This window comes from Rhamphochromis sp. 'chilingali' (assembly GCF_963969265.1).
Source record: "Rhamphochromis sp. 'chilingali' genome assembly, chromosome: 3".
NCBI lineage: Eukaryota > Metazoa > Chordata > Actinopteri > Cichliformes > Cichlidae > Rhamphochromis > Rhamphochromis sp. 'chilingali'.
In genome coordinates, this window is record NC_137931.1 from 39,140,130 (window position 1) to 39,160,473 (window position 20,344).

General features: G+C 38.4%; 2 protein-coding genes and 1 pseudogene across 3 annotated transcripts in view; 2 read left to right on the forward strand and 1 right to left on the reverse strand.

Annotated features, from left to right (window-relative positions):
- Positions 1-15,084, reverse strand: part of LOC308393265 (capping protein, Arp2/3 and myosin-I linker protein 3-like) — a 60,404-nt gene extending 45,320 nt beyond the window's left edge. Inside the window, exon 1 of the mRNA XM_080876906.1 lies at positions 14,695-15,084. The gene's annotated coding sequence lies outside the window, so the exon portion shown is untranslated. The remainder of the gene's footprint in view (positions 1-14,694) is intronic.
- On the forward strand, positions 1,069-9,168 carry LOC308393266 (GTPase IMAP family member 8-like). Its single transcript, XM_080876907.1, has 6 exons — positions 1,069-1,485; positions 2,687-3,388; positions 4,144-4,842; positions 5,265-6,044; positions 6,144-6,311; positions 6,394-9,168. Exons 1-6 carry the CDS (start codon positions 1,470-1,472, stop codon positions 6,612-6,614), a joined length of 2,586 nt encoding a protein of 861 aa, XP_080733033.1. The 5' UTR covers positions 1,069-1,469; the 3' UTR covers positions 6,615-9,168.
- LOC308393721 (GTPase IMAP family member 8-like) lies at positions 7,937-19,281 on the forward strand (annotated as a pseudogene). The gene is made up of 4 exons: positions 7,937-7,969; positions 16,882-17,359; positions 17,836-18,524; positions 18,950-19,281. The product of its transcript is annotated as a GTPase IMAP family member 8-like (transcript).
- The last annotated feature ends 1,063 nt before the right edge of the window (positions 19,282-20,344 follow it).

Consider the following 20,344-nt stretch of genomic DNA (forward strand, 5'->3'; position numbering starts at 1 on the left):
CTGTCTGTTGGACTTGTATTTCTGTTTCTTATTCCTCTATCGGTCTGGCTTTTTTATCGCTACAGGTAAGTTACAGTACCCAGGAGTTGTATATATGTTGTTAGACAGATGATGTCTTAGCATGACTCAAAAATCAAACAAGCTGTCAAATGCTTCAGGTATTATCATTTGTTTATTTTTTTAAGATACCAGATGTTGGGTACTTGGAAACGTTGGCCATTTTCCAAAGAAGACGTGCCAGCAGTGCCGGTTCCTGCAACTAAGCAGGACGTGACGGAAGTGCAGTGGGACCTGTCGTGGATGGAGATGTCCAATCTGTTGGATAAGCAGATATACCCTGGCACTTAGAGTTTACACCAAGTTTAGTATTTTCTGTAAGCTCCAGCATAAGGTGATCCCCTGTGGTAGTTCAGTCAACATAATGCCGCTAGCATGATGTAAGAACAGTTGTTTAGCTATTGCCAGTCAGTCAAACAAACAGAACTTCCTTAGTGCCAAATAAATATTAATAGAGAGTGATAAAGAGCCAAAAGCATCTGTCGTATAAGTCCACCATATGGTATTGAATTATTATTTCAGTAATTTAAATTTTACAGGTCTCTCACTTTAAAATGCTTTTAGATGGTGTCATTTTCTTTGTTGTATTCTATTCCAAATTACCTTTTGTTTTCTACAACTCGTGTATTTTTGATTGTCTTATGCCTGACTTTAATGATTTAAAGACGGATAACAACTACAAATGGAAACCATGAAGTTATCATGGCCACTCTTTAGCCTATGCTGCATACAAATAATAGTCTATTCCATTTCAGCTGACTTAGTGAAAGTCAGGTTTATAATTTCACAATCCCCTAGAGGCTCATTTATGCTCTGGATTTGAATGATGCTCTTTTTTGTGGAGACCCAACATCATTATGTGTCTGTCAGGATAATTACAGGAGCACGGCACATTGGATGACTCATCCTTGAATATGTAATGGTTTTGTAATTTGAAAGTACATCACTGGAAATACATGTATATACTGTATATGTAGACAAACATTTTATCTTTGGATTTGATTAAATTAATTTCTTCAATTAAAAATCAATATATTTTTTATTTATGGCCTTTGGTGCTAAAACACCCACTACACTCATTATTTCCATAAGCTATAGTAAGATGTTTTACTTTTTTTAAAAAAAGCAAATGTAATGATTTCTATTGAATGATGTAGTGTAGTTATGTAGCTTTACTGTGGCTAAACTGACATAACATTTACCGCTCACTACCTGTCTGAAACCAGTTAGTCTGGATTTCTGCACTGCTGTGATGATTTAGATACAAACACTTTGCCCTCTCAGTCACACTTTATGCAGTCAAGGCTGCAAGAACTCGTACTAAAATATGCCTGAATACAGACTTTATCCACTCGACCTCAGTGAAGAGCTTGGGACCATTCAAAGGCACTTTTAAAACAGAAGTAGGAAAAATGGAAGCCAATCTTGGTAAGTTAATTGAGAAATATTGTTTACTCTTTTGAAGCAATTTGAATAAAAATGAATCAGCATGGAGCTGTGAAATGTACTTGGGGCTTATCACAAGGTGAAACAACTTATAAAGTCTATCCACAATCCACTTTTTTGTTGTTTGCTAATTTTTCACTGCAGATTGTGAATACCAGTTACTCAGAAGCAATGATGTGAAAGAAAGAAATCTGTTAAACACATTCCTAAATTGTTATTAAATGTATTTGTTTGGATTTGGATTCAATAACTAGAGGTCATAGACAAAATTCATGTGTTTACAATTGGAGCATGTAGTTGTAGGTTTGAGAGCCCTGTTAGACACTAGCTAACAAAAACAGAACCAAAACCAAAAACACCAGTCTGGGCATTTGCTTTTAGACAGGAGACATGCCACTAAACCAGTTATGCCAGAATTTCCTTTTTTGCCCGGAAGGAAAGAACATTTTGAGTTCCCAGCAACCTTTTGACAAACATTCCTCCTTATGAGAGCTCCGCCCAAGAAGCTTTGTATATGTCAATACAGTTGAGAGAAAAACTTTCCAAAGAAAAACAGCCCTGCAAAATTCTGCTTTTGGTTAACTTCTTAATCGTGTTTTGACACTGCAGTTTTCTTCATTGCCTTCTATAGTATCGTCTGAGCTTATATATTTGATGCCAGAAAAGATCATTTGTGTGTTGCACTGCATTGCATCATATAGCCTACGCTTTTCAGCTGTTTCAACTGAATATTTTGTCAATAAGTGGGACTGAGGCATTCTTATCTGAATTAATATTTTCTCTTTTTCCTCTTGTTGCTTCTGATCACTTATTTATTTTGGTTCAGGGTCATTCTAAAAATGTTTCACTATTTTAGTTTTGACTTGTTATTCCTCAGACAGAAATGAAAGGGTCAGAAATAACTCTCCCATGCACAAATTTCTTAGAACGTTCCTCTTGTGTCAATCATCTAAAGCAGTGGAGACAACTGTGGTGATAACAATGTCACGCTGAAGGATTCTATTCTGCTCCTCATTTTGAGGAGATAAGCCTGCCTTCTATTTTAAAGCTTCTATGCCAATCTGGTCACAACAAGCTGCATTATCATTAATCCAAATAAGTTGTTTCACAATCCTAATAAGAACACAATATTATTTCTTTTTATCTGCAACAAAAAAGTTTCAATATTTTCTTTGTTTTTCAGAGGAGACTGAGATCAGGCTCATACTCATAGGGAGTAGATGGGCTGGCAAGAGTTCATCTGGTAACACCATTCTGAGAAAGGAGAGATTTGAGTGTGGCCGAACAAGAACAGCTCAGTCTGAAGTGAGACATGGATTGGTGGACGGCAGGAAGCTCACTGTGATTGATGCTCCGGGTTGGAGCAGCTCCCTCTCCCTTGCTGAGATCCCAGAGGGGGACAAGCAAAGGTTTAAACTCAATGCATCCAAGTGTCCGCCTGGACCAAATGCTTTTCTCCTCGTTATTCCAATAGACTCGGCTTTCTCTGTGGAGCAGAAGACGACTGTGGAGGAACACATGAAGCTCTTAGGTGAACGGGTTTGGCGGTACATGATGGTGCTGTTCACCTGCGGGGATTACCTCGGGGAAAAGACAATAGAAGAACACATTGAAAGTGAAGGACAGGCACTCAAGTGGTTAATAGAAAAGTGTTTGAATAGGTACCATGTGTTTAATAACAAGGACAAGAATAACTTATCTCAGGTCACAAAGTTGCTGCAAAAGATCGAAGAGATGGTGTGGTACAATGGTGGCAGTTACTACAAGGTAGAAGAGCCCATTTTCCAAGTCATCAAAGAGAAGCAAAAGGAGGTGGCTGAGAGAGCAGAAGAGAGAAGGAAGAAGGCCGAGGACCAAAGACAACACATGAAAACACTCATTCCAGGTGAGTGTGACAGAAGGAGCACTCAAACACATCCCCTGTATTATATATTATGACATAATGGCAGCAAATCATGGTACCATATTTATTCAATCAATGCAAACATCAAGATGAAAGGACTAATTTGCCACTTTATGGGACATACAACTTCCCAGAATCATAACTGTGCCCATCCAGGAAATAATCCACCACACAACGTCCTGTAAAAGTATTTGTTAATACAACTGGATAGATGTGTGCATTAAAATAAAGACTGGATTAAACAAGGTTCATATAGTGGTACGTTAGGTGGATTTTGCAAAAGTCAAACAAAATCAGGTTGTTAAAACTGCATGTTAAGCATACAGACGTGAAAGCAATGCCAGTCTAACTTAAGCATCTGAAAATGTCAAACTATTTATTTCAGCATTATGTGCAGGGAGAACCTGGAAAAAAGTGACATTTAATGCAAAGAAAGACTGAATAAAGGGACATTTTACAAACAAATACATGCATCTAGAAAAAAAAAGAATAAATTATACCTCAGAAAATCGCATAAAATTCTGTGTTAAAACAACATTACAATAACAAACATTTCCAGTTTTTAAAGTCCAGTATTTTAATGTGTTGAATATGTTAATGAATTCTATTACCACATACTTCCATTGCCCGTTGCGATTCAGTGATTTTACTGGCCTGCATATGCCTTGATAATTTTATCTCAGTATAAGCTGCTGTAAGCTCCAAGCCTAACCAATCGTTGTTTTGTCCGATAACAGAAGAGATGAAACATATCCCAAAACTCCAGATGATTCTTCTGGGAAGCCGTAATGTTGGGAAAACCTCTGTAGGGAACACTATCTTGGGGTACAAAGACCAGGAAGATGGAAAAAGAACGCCAAAGTCTGTTGCCTGCCGGGGTTTTGTGGCTAAAACTGAAATCATTCTTGTTGACACACCAGGCTGGTGGAAAGGCTTCCCTGTGTTCGACACTCCTGAAGCGATCAAAGATGAACTGATGCGCAGCATGTTTTTGTGCCCTCCTGGGCCCCATGTCTTCCTCCTGGTGATAGATGCAGATGCATCATTTAATGCCAAACACTTAGATGCAGTGACATCACATGTGGAGCTTCTTGGTGATGGAGTGTGGAGACACACTATTATAGTTTTTACCAGAGGAGACTGGCTGGGAACAAACAGCATAGAGCAGTACATCGAAGGAGAGGGGGAGGCCCTACAGTCTCTAGTTGAACAATGTGGAAATAGATATCATGTAGTTGATAATAAGAATGCAAGTGATGGTACACAAATCTCAGAGCTGCTGGAGAAAATCACTGAGACTGTGGCAGCAAATGGGTGGAGCTACTTTGTTCCAGACCAGCAGATATTTCAGACCCTCGAAGAGAGAAGAAGGAAGGTGAAAGAAGGAGCAATGCTGAGGCAAAGTCAAGTCAAGGCCACACGAGAATCCCTTGGAGGTATGCTTCACTATCACATAGCATCAGTGTCACAAGTAAAAACGTGCCGCAATGTCAGAGCTGTTTCCACACACTCATATTAAATAGATAGCAGAGATGGACAAAATACAGAAATATACTTCAAAATTTGTTGAAAATGCTAGAGGATATCAGTGACTGTAATAGATACAATGTTTCTGGTTATTCGGTAATGATAGCAGTATAGTGTCTGTCACATGTCAAATAACTTGTCAATGTCCAGGTAATTACATCTTATCAAATGCAGAAATCTATTCCCAAAGAGAATGTGGAGCTGTATAAAACTTTTTAAAAAAGAAAATATAAATGTACAATCTTACCAGTGACAGAGCATTCTCACTCAGATCATATGCAACATGACATTTTCCCATTTCACTTTGCTCTGACAGCTGTTTTCTTCTCAGTTTCCAGTAATAAGCTACAGGAACTGAGAATAATACTGCTTGGTCAGAAGACTGTTGGAAAGAGTGCAACAGGAAATACTCTCCTGCATAAAGAAGTCTTTGCATCTAGTCAGAATGAACAATGTCAAATGCAAGATGGGGAGGTTTCGGGCCGACGAGTCACAGTGATTGACACCCCGGGCTGGTGGCAGGACTCCTCATGCTGCACAGATGAGATAGACAGAGAAATTGCCCGAGGTTTTTCACTGAGCCCAGCAGGAGTTCATGTTATTCTGCTGGTCATTCCTTTGGACCTGACATTCAGAGATTCTCAACGAGTCACTCTGGAGGATCACATGAACCTTTTTCATGCCACTGTATGGAAACACGCAATGGTTCTGTTCACATATGGAGACAAACTAGCAGATAAATCTTTGGAGGAGCACATTGAAAGGGAGCATAGTGCCCTGCGCTGGTTGATTGAGAAGTGTGAGAACAGGTACCATGCCATTAACAATATGAAAAAAATGGATATGAATCAGGTGACAGAGCTGTTTGAGAAGATAGAGGAAATAGTAGCAGGAAACAGTAGCAAGCTCTTCTGTCCAAACATGAATGAAATGCACCTGAGATTCGAAGAGATGTTCAAGAGGAAGCAGCTGAAACATGTGCTGAAGCAAAGACTAGTGCGGGAGTACGGGAGGAGAGAGCTGGAGCTAATGAAAGAGTTCAAGGAAACACTCCATGAGCTGCAAAATGACATTAGGGGAGGTGCGACGGGCACAAAATCCAAGTCACTGGGTGAGTATTTTGAGGAAGATAATAAATATGTTTCTATTCATCCTATTTTGTAAATGATGATTTTTTTTTTTATTAACATGTTTTGATGATTATTATTAGTTGGTGACAGGGTGAAACTCGCAACCAGGTCTACTGGTCAGGGGAAGAGAGATGGCAAGGAGGAAAAACTAGATACAAAAATCAGCCAAAAAATTAAAAAGCTGGATGAAGATATAGAGAAATTATCACATTTTCTTGGAAACAGCAAGGAATTTTTGATCCCTGATTGTAAGTCCAATTATATCATCAATCATAGCATTTAAAGTATTATCAAGCACAAAATAAGTCTAAATGTGTGTTTTGTTTTCAGTTAAAGGAAGCAGTCCAGCACCTTCTATTCCTGAGTCTTTCTTAGAGCGCAAACAATCAACCGGCAACTTTGAGAAAGTTCTGAGTTGGTTATCGAATCTTCATATCGGCACAAATGTGGAGAACCAGCTGACTCTCAACTTCTCTCAAACATCAGGCTACAGATCTATGGTGTCACCCGACACCTTTGACTTTGACGGAGAAGTTGAAGTTCCCGAGTGAACAAATTAAAAGATTACTGCATTCTGTAGTGAATTTAAAAATGTAGAGAAAAAGAGTCCAACAATACTGTGAATTTATGGGGTAGCAGCGCCTCTCATGTTGGAGAACTGTTGGAGAATTGGCTCAGGTAGCTTAATCTGAAAAATAAGCTACCATTGCTTGTCCCAGCCCCATTAGCACTGGTTGCCTTTGAGCAAACAAGGAACAGTGACTATGGGGAATGTGATCGACTGTTCACCCACTGAGCTAAACCGGTGCCCAAGGGGCACGTCTCTTAAATATGATATATATCACAAACTCAGTCTACATCCTTGAGTAAGGTGTTCCAGAACCTGGAACCTCTATTTATTTCTCTTTATTTCCTATCACTGACCGCGGTCCTGTCTGTTCTGATTGTAATAACTCAAAATGAAAAGAAAAATAAATAAATAAAAAATAATAAAGGTTCAACAAAATATGACAATCAAGTGGACAGTATAGCAAAAGCTGTAATTTTCTACTTGAGAAAATAAAGCTGTTGGGCATTTTTCTTGGTCTTCAGGTAATAATTTTAATTGCAGTGCCGGTAAGGACATGAAAAAAGAAAAAAAAAAAATCATCAAATAAACTGGAATTTATGGACAAAGTGAAAGAAACTGTTGGACCGAGGCATCAAAGAAAAGATATCATGAAAAAGAAGTTGAGAATGCCAAGTGGAACTTCCCAAGACCCGAACTCTTCCACAGCATGCATTTTTAATTTTTCTTTGACATTTGGGCATATTGGCACCTGATGAATGTAAAAACAAAGAATTACCAGATTTGTTTTTTAACCTGATTTTTTGTTTCTCAGAAAAATTAGAGCCACATATGAGGATATTCGTTTAAAATTTAGTAGTATAATGTCCTTGTAAGTGGATATCAGGCTCTTGTAGAGCAAAATTGAGTATTTGGTCTAAATAACGCAAAATGTGATGTCCACATATGTGGACGCCGGGTCCTAGGAGGTTAAAGATGACAGGCTTACAACATCAGCATCATCCACCCCAGGTAGCACCCCTTCCATTACCCCTAACGACACCCCCTTCCCCCGCATTAGTCCCTACTCTTCACCGGGTCTTCATTGCAGGCACTGGTTTCATCTGCACCTCTCTTTGCTGCACCCGAGACCCACAGTCCCAACCCAAGCGCAGACATGGGAGGAAATGAGGGAGGAAGAGAAAGGTGGAATTTCTTCATGCTCCGATCTGTGGTACAGAAGTCTTTCAGAGCCAGGGCCGGTGGGGGACTTCTGAGGATTTCTGCAGGCCAAAACAGGATTGCAACCTGCAGAAATCCTCAACCATGGATAGCACCAACACCCAGGTCAACCTCAAGGTGGATGACCCTGCAAAACTTATACCACCAGATTGAAATCTCAGACACTGAAGCCAAGTGGCAAACCTCATGGCCACATAAACTCAAACCTTGGGACATGAATGTTTTGACACCATCAGGCTTCTGAAAACAGACCAGCTATGTAGCTTTGTATTTTTCACATGGGGTTTTTTTGTCCTGTGGTTCCACATTTGCCTCGCTTTCTACCTCTGTTCCCTCCGCCTCCATGCAATTTAAATCAAGCTGCGGGGTGCGGGGTATGACGACCTACAGTACCTACAGTATTAGCTCACTAGCACTAGACTGCAATGCTACTCCTCCCCATCTCACAAATGCATCAACTTCATTTGTAACCCTAACATTGGTAATGTGTGCATTGGTATGCATCACCTAGATGTCCCCATTCCATTGTCAGCGATGACTTGAGATTAAAATTGAAATATCTTGCCAGCTTTTTGTTCACTTTAAGATTGCTGGGGATGCTAAAGTGGCAAGGTATTTCAGTCTGTATCTCAGGTTCCTGTCTTTATAGGTTTAAAATTATGTAGTGCTTTTCTCCATCAGCATGCAGATGGAGAAATATGGTATATGTCTAATATTGTGCCCAAGCCTACAATGGGTTTGCTTTGGCATGAAATTTCAGCTTTTTTTCATTATGTAAAAGAACATCTGTGGCTATGTGTCTGCTGACCTGAAGTGATTTCTTTTCCATTTCCATTTCTAAATGGTAAGTAGTACAGTTTGTTGGGTTTGCAACTTTTTTCTTTCTTTTTTTATGTGACACTGAAGTGCCCAATTTTTCAACTTTTCTGAGGCACCAGACCTGTTATTTAAATATAGACATGTATGGTATTTACAGAAACATGAGAATCTTAGCTTAATACTCATTAAACCATTTACATGTCCACCAGATACAGCTAAAACAACAAGGAATGAAAGAGCAGGTAAACAGATTCTACAAAAAGATGTAAACAAAGATCAGATTCCCTTGTTCACCCCACAGCATATACACAGACAGACATTGTCTGTGATGAAAGGATAGATCTCACAGATTTCAAAATTGGAAGTGTCAGCCAGCAGCAAAAGAAGACCAAAGTTATGCTTCATATTTGAATAACATTAGCATGAATTCTGTCTCACCTTTGTGTTTAATCCACCACGATTAAACCATATTTCCTGCAAAGTTCCATATACCAGTGTGCTTCAAGAGCAGTTTCCCTTCATAAATTACTATTATGAGCCTTATTCGCTTGTTTACTCACAGACGCATTACGCAACAGCAGTGTACAGTGTGGCTGTCCACTTTTCTATCACTACAAAAACATATATTAACTGTAACAACTTTAAAGAGACTCTTAATCAAAACATAATAAAACCCCTTCCCTTCCTGTTGGATGTGCAGATGGTTTGTGTGTGAAAAAGCTCAGAGCTGCTCTCCTATCTATAATGCAGTCCCAGAGGCATTGTAGTGACCTTTCACAGTTGAAGAGACTACCCTGTCACTCCAATTGTGCTCACTCCAGTGGCAGCAATGCTGCTATGCAAGGTGCTCGCCCATTGCCTGCTGATGGAAACAGTGTGGGTTTCAGTGCCATCCCTTAGTACAGCAAATTTATCTGTCACACCCTGCAGTTAGTTCATGAGCAGGGTTTAAAATTAATCATCAGGAATAGCTTTCTGTTACTTTCATTTCGTAGTCTGTTAAATCTGATACTACAGTTGGTTACAACATGCTGTCATGCAGATGGGTTTTTTTTATGAGCTGCACCCTGGCTGAAGACTTTGGTTCGACACATCTTTAGCCAGTGAACTAACACTAAATCATGCTTTCTGAAACTTGAATGACCAAAATGTACACGTTTTAGTCAATATAACATGACACTGAGCAACCGAGCAAATAAACTGCAACAGCTTACTGTTGGAAATTTTATCAGAATACAGTGAAAAATGAGAAAAACTAATATTTTTCTCAAATCATTGTATGAAATTGTCATAATCCCTCATCAGCTCTATTCTAAATGTGCCTCAAGCTACCACCCTGAAAGCCTCTGCTGACATATGTAATCAGTTCCTTTCTTTCTTTGTAAACAAGGTTGAGTGTATCAGGTCAGCAATAGTACTTCCTGCATATGACCCATCCATGTTTATTCCCCGCTCAAATTTTAGACTGATCTCGAAACTCCCATTCCTTTCAAAGTTATTGGAAAAAATAGTTTTTACCCTATTCAATACATTTTTGGATACCAATGACATTATGGAGGTTTTTCAGTCTGGTTTTAAACTTTTACATTCCACTGAAACAGCACTTTTACAGGTTTTTAATGACATCCTTATAGCAAACGATTCTGGAAGCTCTGTGATTCTTGTGCTTAAAGGTGCAGCACTGGATTGGCTTCGTTCCTATTTGAGTGACAGAACGTTCAGTGTTAATATTAAAAATGTTTTGTCCACCTCAGCCCCCCTTTCTTGTGGGGTTCCTCAGGGTCAATGCTTGGTCCTCTTCTGTTTTTTTGTACTTGCTCCCTTTGGGCTCTATTCTTAGAAAACATGAGATATCCCTTCACTGCTGACGACTTCCAAATTTACCTGCCTTTAGCACCTAATAATCCAGGCCCCATCCAATCGTTTTAAACTGCCTTGAAGATGTCAAGGCTTGGATGGCTCTGAACCTTTTGAGCTTCAATCAGAGGTAATTATGCAAACCACTTATTAATTATGCTTGGCTTGGGTCATACAAGCCAACAACATATCGAACAGCATGTCACAAGTCTGGGAGTCATTATGGACTCGGGTTTTAAATTTAATAAACAAATCAGTTCTGTGTTGCAAAAAAGCTTTTTCCACTTAAGGAAAATAGCAAAGCTTAAGCCAGCTTTGTCAAGGTATGACTTAGAGAAAATAATACATGCCTTTATCTCAACTCGGCTCGACTATTGCAATGCACATTATGCTGGAGTCAGCTTCCTGTTAATGACAGAATTAATTTCAAAGTCCTAACGTTGGCCTATAAATGCCCAAATGGTCTTGCTCCTCCATACCTTCCTGATGAACTTCAGCCTTATATTCCCTCGTGGGCCCTTAGATCAGCCGACCAGCTGCTTTTGGTTTTCCCAAAAATGAGGCTGAAACTTAGAGGAGAATGAGCTTTTTCAATTGTGGCACCCAAACTCTAGAACATACTGCCTTTAACTATTAGACAGGCCTCTTCACTTCCTTTTTATAAATTCTTTTGAAAACACATCTTTTTTTAATTAGCGTTCGGACCGGTGTGAATTGATATGCTCTTTTTTATTCTCTTTGTTTTATTTTATGTGAGAGTTTTAATGTGAGAGGTTTTATCTTTCGTTTTATCTCTTGTTTTGTTTTGTTTTTGTGCAGCACTTTGGGTAAATTTTCAGTTTTTTTATGTGTGCTATATAAATACATTGGATTTGGCGTTTACAGAGGTCAAGTCCTAGAGATATTTTCCCACAATCTTCTACAGAGCCTTCTCTTTTTGCAGTTAGAAGTACCACCCAGTGGTGGTTATAAAGTTTCAAAGACCATATCTGCAAACACACAAAAGTACAGATTTCCAGGCAGAAGTAACAATGAAATGTGTGACACTCAGAGAGAGACAAAGATGTGAAAAAGAGAGGACAGGAGAGGAAGAGGTGATATTATTTTTAAAGGTACTTAATCCTCAGTTAGTGACATTTGATAAAGTACAGACTTAGTTATTTCATATTGAGACGTGTCTCTGACAACAAATGGATAATTTCATGTTATTCAAAGGTTATACGAGACCTGTATTTACTGTCGGTATTAAACTAGGTAATGTGCAGTGTTGGGGTAGATGTTTATAGTGATGGATTGCTGGACTAGTGCAGGGCAATTCCAGCTTAGGTCCTGTTTAGCAGAGGAGACATGATATGTGAGAAAAATGGAGTATTGAAATATAATGTAATAAACAATATTGAATATTTAGTTAGTTAACGCTTCAAAATAATTACCAGACATGAGTGCTGCTGAAAGCAGCCACAATGGCTCATGTGCTGTAACATCTGCTTATATAGCTGGATGAATTGACAAAGTGTTGACCTTAGAGCCAGTGCAGTCTGGAGCTCACAATAAAATTAATTATGTGGCTTTTTTCTGGTGAGTCATTTTCTTATGCTACGGTGCTGGATAGGTTTCACATGAAGACATTTTAACTCATGGCATGACTGTGCTCTCGGATAAATATAATGAGGCACAATATTTGTCTCTGCAGCAGAGTAAAAGTAGAAAACTGCATGAAAAGAAAAGAATTAAGCAAAGCACAAGTAGGCCTATATGCAAATTTCATTTAATATCAAAGTGATTTAAAATTATTTTTATGCAACTAATTAGCTAATTATTAAGGAACTAATAATTGTTAAGGAACCATTGTTAGAACTGGATCTGTAGTTTTATATTTTTAACCAGATAAAATTTATTGAGCTTCTTTATTTCAAGTGTGTCCCTGGTGCCTCATTTCTCTGTCCAATAACCTTGTAAATAACTTCTAATGTAATTTTACAGCTCAACCATAAACTACTAAAACACTTCAGACATCTTTGTATCTCCCTAAAACTATCTTGGGTTAAAGTTTCTGCTGTTTGCCATTTCCTCCACTAGAGAGCCACAAAGCACAGCAGGTTGTTCTTTTTCTTTGTGTTTTTACGGCAGTTCACATCTTTTACATTTGCATTACTGACTCCTTCTGTTATAAATAGTTAACAATTATTAATTGTTTTTGCAGATGTCCAAATTAGTTTACAGTTTCTGGAAATAGTTCATTTTGATCCCTCTACTAAGTTAACAGATGAAGTATATTTTTATCCCTGCTCCCTTTTATGCTTTCCTCTAACAATAACTGTTATTGCATCTTCATGCCTTTTGTATTACATAAGAATAACAACTGTTTCTGTTTCATGAAATTGATGCAATATCCAGTGAGATGTTTAAGTAAGTGCGACCAACCCCCTACTTATCTCCCCTACTTTATAACAGAAATGTTTGCATTTCTGTTGCCTGTGTTTCAGAATCTCTCTCAACTCTACTGGTTCTCCATTTGTTATTTTTATGGATAAACACTCTGCCTTCTCACTGAATTAAATTTTTGAGTTTGCTGGTACATGAATACTGCGTTTTCCCTTGATTAAAAAATACTGAACAATATTTCATAAACCTAAATCCTTGTGGTGTCTGGCATCTTTTCTTTTCTGTTTTGTAACCAGCTCATTCTAACACGAGCAAAAAAAACAAACAAACCCTAATTTGACTCCAAAACAATGCACACTTATACTATCTGACACTTTGCTTCTGAAGCCACTTTGATGATGGGGAATCATTACTGCTGCTCCTGTTAAATCTGTGTGACTTTTTTAACCCAAATGTAAAACACTGGTCTTGTGGCCATTTAGTATGTTGTTTATCTCAAAATGTAAACAAAACATTTTAAAAACGGTTGTTAATTTCTCTGTGTGAAATCTGACAAGGTATTACATCATCATATATCAAGATAAAATGTACCTAGAGCTGGGCGATATAAGATTTTTTCATATCACGATATGTTTTTTTCATTTCAGGCGATAACGATATCTATCACGATATAAGCCAAATAACTATATTTGTAAGATTTAAATGTGCCGTTGCTCACAAGTAAAATGTGAAATAATCAGCGGCTTGTTTTTATTTAAATATTTATTTCCCATAATAAGTTCAACAGGGTAGATGTACTTAAGGAACATGAGACTTTTTCAGATAAATAAAGGCAAATATTGCAAACTACACAAAAGGCAGCCGCTAAAGCGTTTAAGTTTCAAAATAGAACAAACGAAACAGACTACTAAATTGTCAATTCCACTTAGAAACAAAATATTAATTCTAAAAATAAATCTTAGTTTGTTTTACAGAAGAACAGACAAAACTGACTGACTTTTGTCAATATCAAATAAACTGAGAACTAAAAGGAAATTCTCAATCTCTCCTTGTTGTATAGCTGAGCTTTTCAAACAGTTTTAACAGTTACTTTAGTCTGACAAAAGCCGAATTAGCGCTTCCAGTCAGAGACTGAGGCTACGTCCACACGTACACGGGTATTTTTGAAAACGGAGATTTTCCGTTTTCATTTTAAAAGATAATCCCGTCCACACATAAAGGCAGAAATGAAGGAAAACGCTGCTATGAACATGCCAAAGCAGCAGGTGGAGCTAGATTCCTAACCGTGCAGAAATGTTGGCCAATCAGAAGTCTAGAAGCCTCGGTGGGAAAAAGTAAACAAAGCTGGGGCATAGAAGCAGAACCGAGTCGTATGTGTGGAGGGACAGTAACTGTGTGTATATGTAAGCATTTAAACACTGCAGAGAGTAGAATTAACAGTAACAGTATTGTAGAAATTCATTTCACCGAAACAATAACGTGGCGCACAGTGTGACGTCAAAAAATGCGCACACCTTTGACGCTGCGTTTTCTCCGTTTTTCTAGTCCACACGTAAATGCAAAAACGGAGTTTTTAAAAATCTTCGTTTTCAGTGACCAAAAACGCCGTTTATGTGTGGACGAAAGGTGCAAACGCATAGAAAAATCTGCGTTTTCAAAAATACCCGGGTACGTGTGGACGTAGCGCATGCACCAGTTTATTGTATTTCCAGACTTGCTTTCGGCACAATTTACAGTGCACGCTACTCTGTTTTTTGTCAGACTTGAAATAGCCGAAATACCTTCACACTACGGAACTTCTATGGCTCTTCCGTTCGACAATCTCTCCGACATTGGAACCATCATCTGTTTTCTCTTCGGTCACGCTCGGTTGATTTTTCTAGTCGGCACACTCATTTCCTCCATTACCCGGGCAGTACGGTGGCTGGCTGCTTCCCAAACAAATACACATGTGCGGCTTGGCACTTGTGCTGTACGTAACAAGTCACGTGACGTGACGCTGCGGCTGTGATTGGTTCGGCTCTGCGCTACTTAATTTGGATTGGCTGTTCTTTTTTTTTTTTTTTTTTTTTTTTTAAGAGGACAAGAGCGGCGAGGTCTATCGCGATAGTTTAATTTTTCTATCGAGAAAAAGTTATATCGCGATACATATCGTTATCGTTTTATCGCCCAGCTCTGAATGTACCCCATTCATTTGAAAAAAAAAAAACCAAAAATAAATATATAGCTTATCGCAGATTTTCACTTGGTTATTCAAATTAAATCAAATGATGAGTATTCTTGTTATAATATTGTTATCCTACTTTTATCTTCTTTTGGGCTGAAAAAGAATATATAAATGAGTTTTTTTCATGGTAAAACAAATGCTTCACTTTCTAAAAATGTCCTAAATGCAGACAATGACAGCGGGAACTTTATTTAAATTTACTTCTACTGGGACTCTCATGCTACTGGAGTATCATGTGCAAGAACTCAGCAGACTGATACTGACAACCAAAAACCTTATACAAAATCACTATAATCTAAATTATTCATGCTGTATGTCTGCCAAATCACAGGTGAAAGTATCTCATGGTTTTAAGAAGAAATTGTGTTTTTCAGTTATTTCTTTGGTTCAAAGAAGCGGCTGGGATGTGTGGGACCTTGAACTCTGCTGAGATAACAGACACAATGTTACTTTGCTTGTGTTTGCTGTTGTTATGTGCTATGAGATTAATGTTTTGTTCATCAATATAACTCACGTCAATCATTTTATTTTTAGTAGCATAAATAAAACGATTTAAACAAAACAGACTAGAACCCAAGTGCTGCACAGCAAGTAAAATCATTGAGGCAAATATGACTTTTTTCTACTAAAGTTTATAAATAATAATCTTAACCGTTATAAATAGGAAAATAAAACTTTTGAAAGCAATTACCTTAAGCATAACTTCTATTATTTACAGTCGCTGGCGTGTTGGTTTCTTCATTTTAAGTCTGCACTGATATCACGATTAAGTTCTCAAGTTACTGTATCTATAAAACCAGTTAGACTGCACTGTTACACCAATCTATACACTGTGTTTGCTGGCTTTGCTTCACTTCATACAGTCTGTGTGAACTGGCAGTAGAATATGCCTGAATACCTATTTTCCTCAAATATTTTAACTGGAGATAGAGTTTGTCCATTCTGACTTCTGCTGAAAGCTCGGGGACGTTGAGGAGAGAGATATAAGCAAAGAAGTAAATCAAGCTCATGAAAAGTTAGCTTTCATAGATTAAAGCTTGATAAGTTCATGCATAAAATACTGATATGTTATATTAATAATTTTTTAAAATCTTAAATATAATAAATCATTGATATAATTAAGATTACACTGTTTATTGCCCATTATTGCTATTATTTTTGTGCAATAATATTAGCATTTATGGAACAGGGAAAATAAATGTCATAAACGCAATAAAACCAGTTAAACCTGAGTTATGTTTGGCCAGAAGGGCAAAATGAATTGAATTCCTGCAGGCTATCAAAAACACATCACACACATATCAAATGACTCAAAATTCCACTTCAAACAGTTTTGTGTACCTTGAACATAAACAAGAGGAAAAACTGCCACGCAGTTCAATGAAAACTTTCTTCAACAAAGCAATTTTTGTTTTTTCTCTTTATTCTTAAGTCTTGTTGACGTTGCAGTTATATTCTTGATCTTCTCAGCTAAAGGTATGGATATAAACAAACGGGTAATTTAGTTTTGTTTTTAAATGGTTAGGATTAGGTTGTGAGGTCAAAGCAGATCAACTCAGTCTGAAGTGAGACATGAAGTTGTGGAAGGCAGGAAGCTCACTGTGATTGATATTGATATCGAATTTCCCAGAGGAACCCACCCGAGGGAACCCACCCGAACCCACCCGAGGGATTAATAAAGTTCTATCTTATCTTATCTTATCTTATTCCTGGATGAAGGAGTTGTGTTTCCCTCTCTAAGATCCCAGACAGGGACAATCAAAGATTTAAACTGCCTAGACCAAATACTTTTCTCCTCGTTATTCCAACAGACTCAGCTTTCTCTGTGGAGCAAAAGATGAGTGTGGGGGAGCACATGAAGCTCTTGGGTGAATGGGTTTGGCGATGCACTATGCTGTTCACCTTTGGGGATTTCCTCTGGGAAAAGACAATAGAAGAACACATCAAAAGCGAGGGAGAGGCACTCAAGTGGTTAATAGAAAAGTGTTTGAACAGGTACCATGTATTTAACAACAAGGACAAGAGTAACTTATCTCAGGTCACAAAGTTGCTGCAGAAGATGGCAATGGTGGCAGTTACTACAAGGTAGAAGAGCACATTTTCCAAGTCATCAAAGAGAAGCAAAAGGAGGTAGCTGAGAGGGCAGAAGAGAGAAGGAAGAAGGCCGAGGACCAAAGACAACACATCAAAGCACTCATTCCAGGTGAGTTTGACAGAAGGTGCACTCGAGCAAAAGCTTCCTGTATTGAATGCTCTTGCATCCTTGTGCAGATTACTGCATAGGCAGTACAGTACATAGTTTCAGTCCAGGAAAACATCCACCACATGAAAGTCTTGTAAAATGACAAACTTTTTTTTTAAGTACAGGTGGAGAGATGTCATAGGGGAACTTTGTAAATGTTAAAAACTTAAAACTTAACTTAAAAACTTAAAAACTATTTTAGAAAGCACAGAAAATGAAAAACTGATCTATAAAATATCAGGTTAAATAATATCTTGAGAAGCCACAAAAAATATGAATTAAAAAAAAGTGATTTTTCTTTTCTCAATGTCGTTATAGATGTCAGTATGGTGTATTGCAAATGTCCACTAAAATATATCGGAACTTTGGGAATTTAATCATTGTATCTGAATTTAATAACTTACATGATCTGTGAGCTCCAAGCCTAATAAATGTTTTGTCCGTTAACAGAAGAGATAAACTACTCCTGCAGATGATTCTTCTGGGAAGCCGTAATGTTGGGAAAACCTCTGTAGGGAACACTATCTTGGGGTACAAAGACCAGGAAGATGGAAAAAGAACGCCAAAGTCTGTTGCCTGCCGGGGTTTTGTGGCTAAAACTGAAATCATTCTTGTTGACACACCAGGCTGGTGGAAAGGCTTCCCTGTGTTCGACACTCCTGAAGCGATCAAAGATGAACTGATGCGCAGCATGTTTTTGTGCCCTCCTGGGCCCCATGTCTTCCTCCTGGTGATAGATGCAGATGCGTCATTTAATGCCAAACACTTAGATGCAGTGACATCACATGTGGAGCTTCTTGGTGATGGAGTGTGGAGACACACTATTATAGTTTTTACCAGAGGAGACTGGCTAGAAACAAACAGCATAGAGCAGTACATCGAAGAAGAGGGGGAGGCCCTACAGCCTCTAGTTGAACAATGTGGAAATAGATATCATGTAGTTGATAATAAGAATGCAAGTGATGGTACACAAATCTCAGAGCTGCTGGAGAAAATCACTGAGACTGTGGCAGCAAATGGGTGGAGCTACTTTGTTCCAGACCAGCAGATATTTCAGACCATCGAATAGAGAAGAAGGAAGGTGAAAGAAGGAGCAATGCTGAGGCAAAGTCAAGTCAAGGCCACACGAGAATCCCTTGGAGGTATGCTTCACTATCACCTAGCATCAGTGTCACAAGTAAAAACGTGCCGCAATGTCAGAGCTGTTTCCACACCCTCATATTAAATAAATATTAGAGATGAACAAAACACAGAAATATACTTCAAAAGAACAGCAGTACCTTTTGTTGAAAATGCTAGAGGATATGAGTGACTGTAATAGACACAGTATGGTTATTCAGTAATGATAGCAGTATAGTGTCTGTCACATGTCAAATAACTTGGCTTTAACACAATGTCCAGGTAATTACATCTTACCGAACTCAGAAACGACCACCCCTCACCCCTCAAAATGGACAATATAGACAGAAGTGTATAATCTTACCAGTGACAGAGCATCCTCACTCAGATTATATGCAACATGACATTTTCACATTTCACTTTGCTCTGACAGCTGTCTTCTTCTCAGTTTCCAGTAATAAGCTACAGGAACTGAGAATAATACTGCTTGGTCAGAAGACTGTTGGAAAGAGTGCAACAGGAAATACTCTCCTGCATAAAGAAGTCTTTGCATCTAGTCAGAATGAACAATGTCAAGTGCAAGAGGAGGAGGTTTCGGGCCGACGAGTTGAGATTTCACTGAGCCCAGTAGGAGTTCATGTTACTCTGTTAGTCATTCCTTTGGACCTGACATTCAGAGACGACATCCACCTGAGAAATGAGGAGAAGTTCAAGAGGAAGTGGCCGAAACAGGAGGAGAGAGCTGGAGTTGATGATGGGGTTCAAGGAAACACTCCCTGAGCTGCAAAATGACATCAAGGAATGTGTGAGACGCATGAAATACAAGTCACTGAGTGAGTATTAAGATGCAAGAATAACAAATCAGGGGTTACTAACTGAAAAATGTCAGTTGAAGTGAGGCTGTGGGTAGGTGTAGAGTGAAGAGGTAATTATTTTGGTACACTGGCTCTATCACTTGTATAGGAGTGCTACGCTGTAGGTCAGAGTGGGATAATTATTAGGGATGGGACTGGAGAACTGGTTCTCTCCTAGTAGTTCAATGCCGCCCAAAGCCCAGCAGCCAGACCCGGAAGTTCAACAGGTAAAAGTAGTGATGTGCATTCAGGCTGTAGGGATATTTGTTGGCGCGTGTTACTGTAGCCTATAGGTTTATATTGTTACCTGGTAATCATGAGACAATGTGTTTCAGGTCATTTTACAGAGAAACGTAAGAGTAATGTTAAACAAATTACTTTCTCCTGGGAGTAATTCAGCAATGTACTGGATTACTTTTGTTTGATTAATGACCCCAAAATCTCGTCACAACAAAGAGGGGAAATACGTCCAGCATGTGCAACATTTGAGCACATAGAATGTAATTAATTTGGACGAATGTATATTCGATTTTTAATGTTGTATGTTATTTTTATATTGTTTTAATCATATGCTTTGATAAGCACCGTCACATGAGTTGCCAATTCCATGTCTACATGCCTTAAAGCCTATGTGCTTATGCTAGAGTGAGTTCCTGAAACAGCAGAGGGAGCTCAAAGTGTGCTAAATTTTGTCCAGGTTGGAAATCACCTCCACAGTGCTCCTGGCCAGTTGTTCTATGCAAGTGCAAATGTTGGCTTAAGCATTATTAGATGTAATGGTGTACACATTTCAGCACTATAAGAGCCAAATCTGCACCTTTATTGATGGCCAGTTCCCTTTGTAGGAGTATTGTAGAACTCAGGGTAATCAGAGCCTAATCATTTCAATTCAGTTAAATAAATCATTTCAGGTATTACATCTGATAAATAAAAGGACCTTCATGTAAACACTATATAATTTCTTGTTTCTTTTTCCCAAGGAGTCACAT

Bases quoted from the DNA above. Each gene is read 5' to 3' on its own strand.
- LOC308393266 (XM_080876907.1), top strand. The intron at 6,045-6,143 runs GTGAGTATTTTG...GATTATTATTAG, and splicing joins CACAAAATCCAAGTCACTGG to TTGGTGACAGGGTGAAACTC. The intron at 6,312-6,393 runs GTAAGTCCAATT...TTTTGTTTTCAG, and splicing joins GGAATTTTTGATCCCTGATT to TTAAAGGAAGCAGTCCAGCA.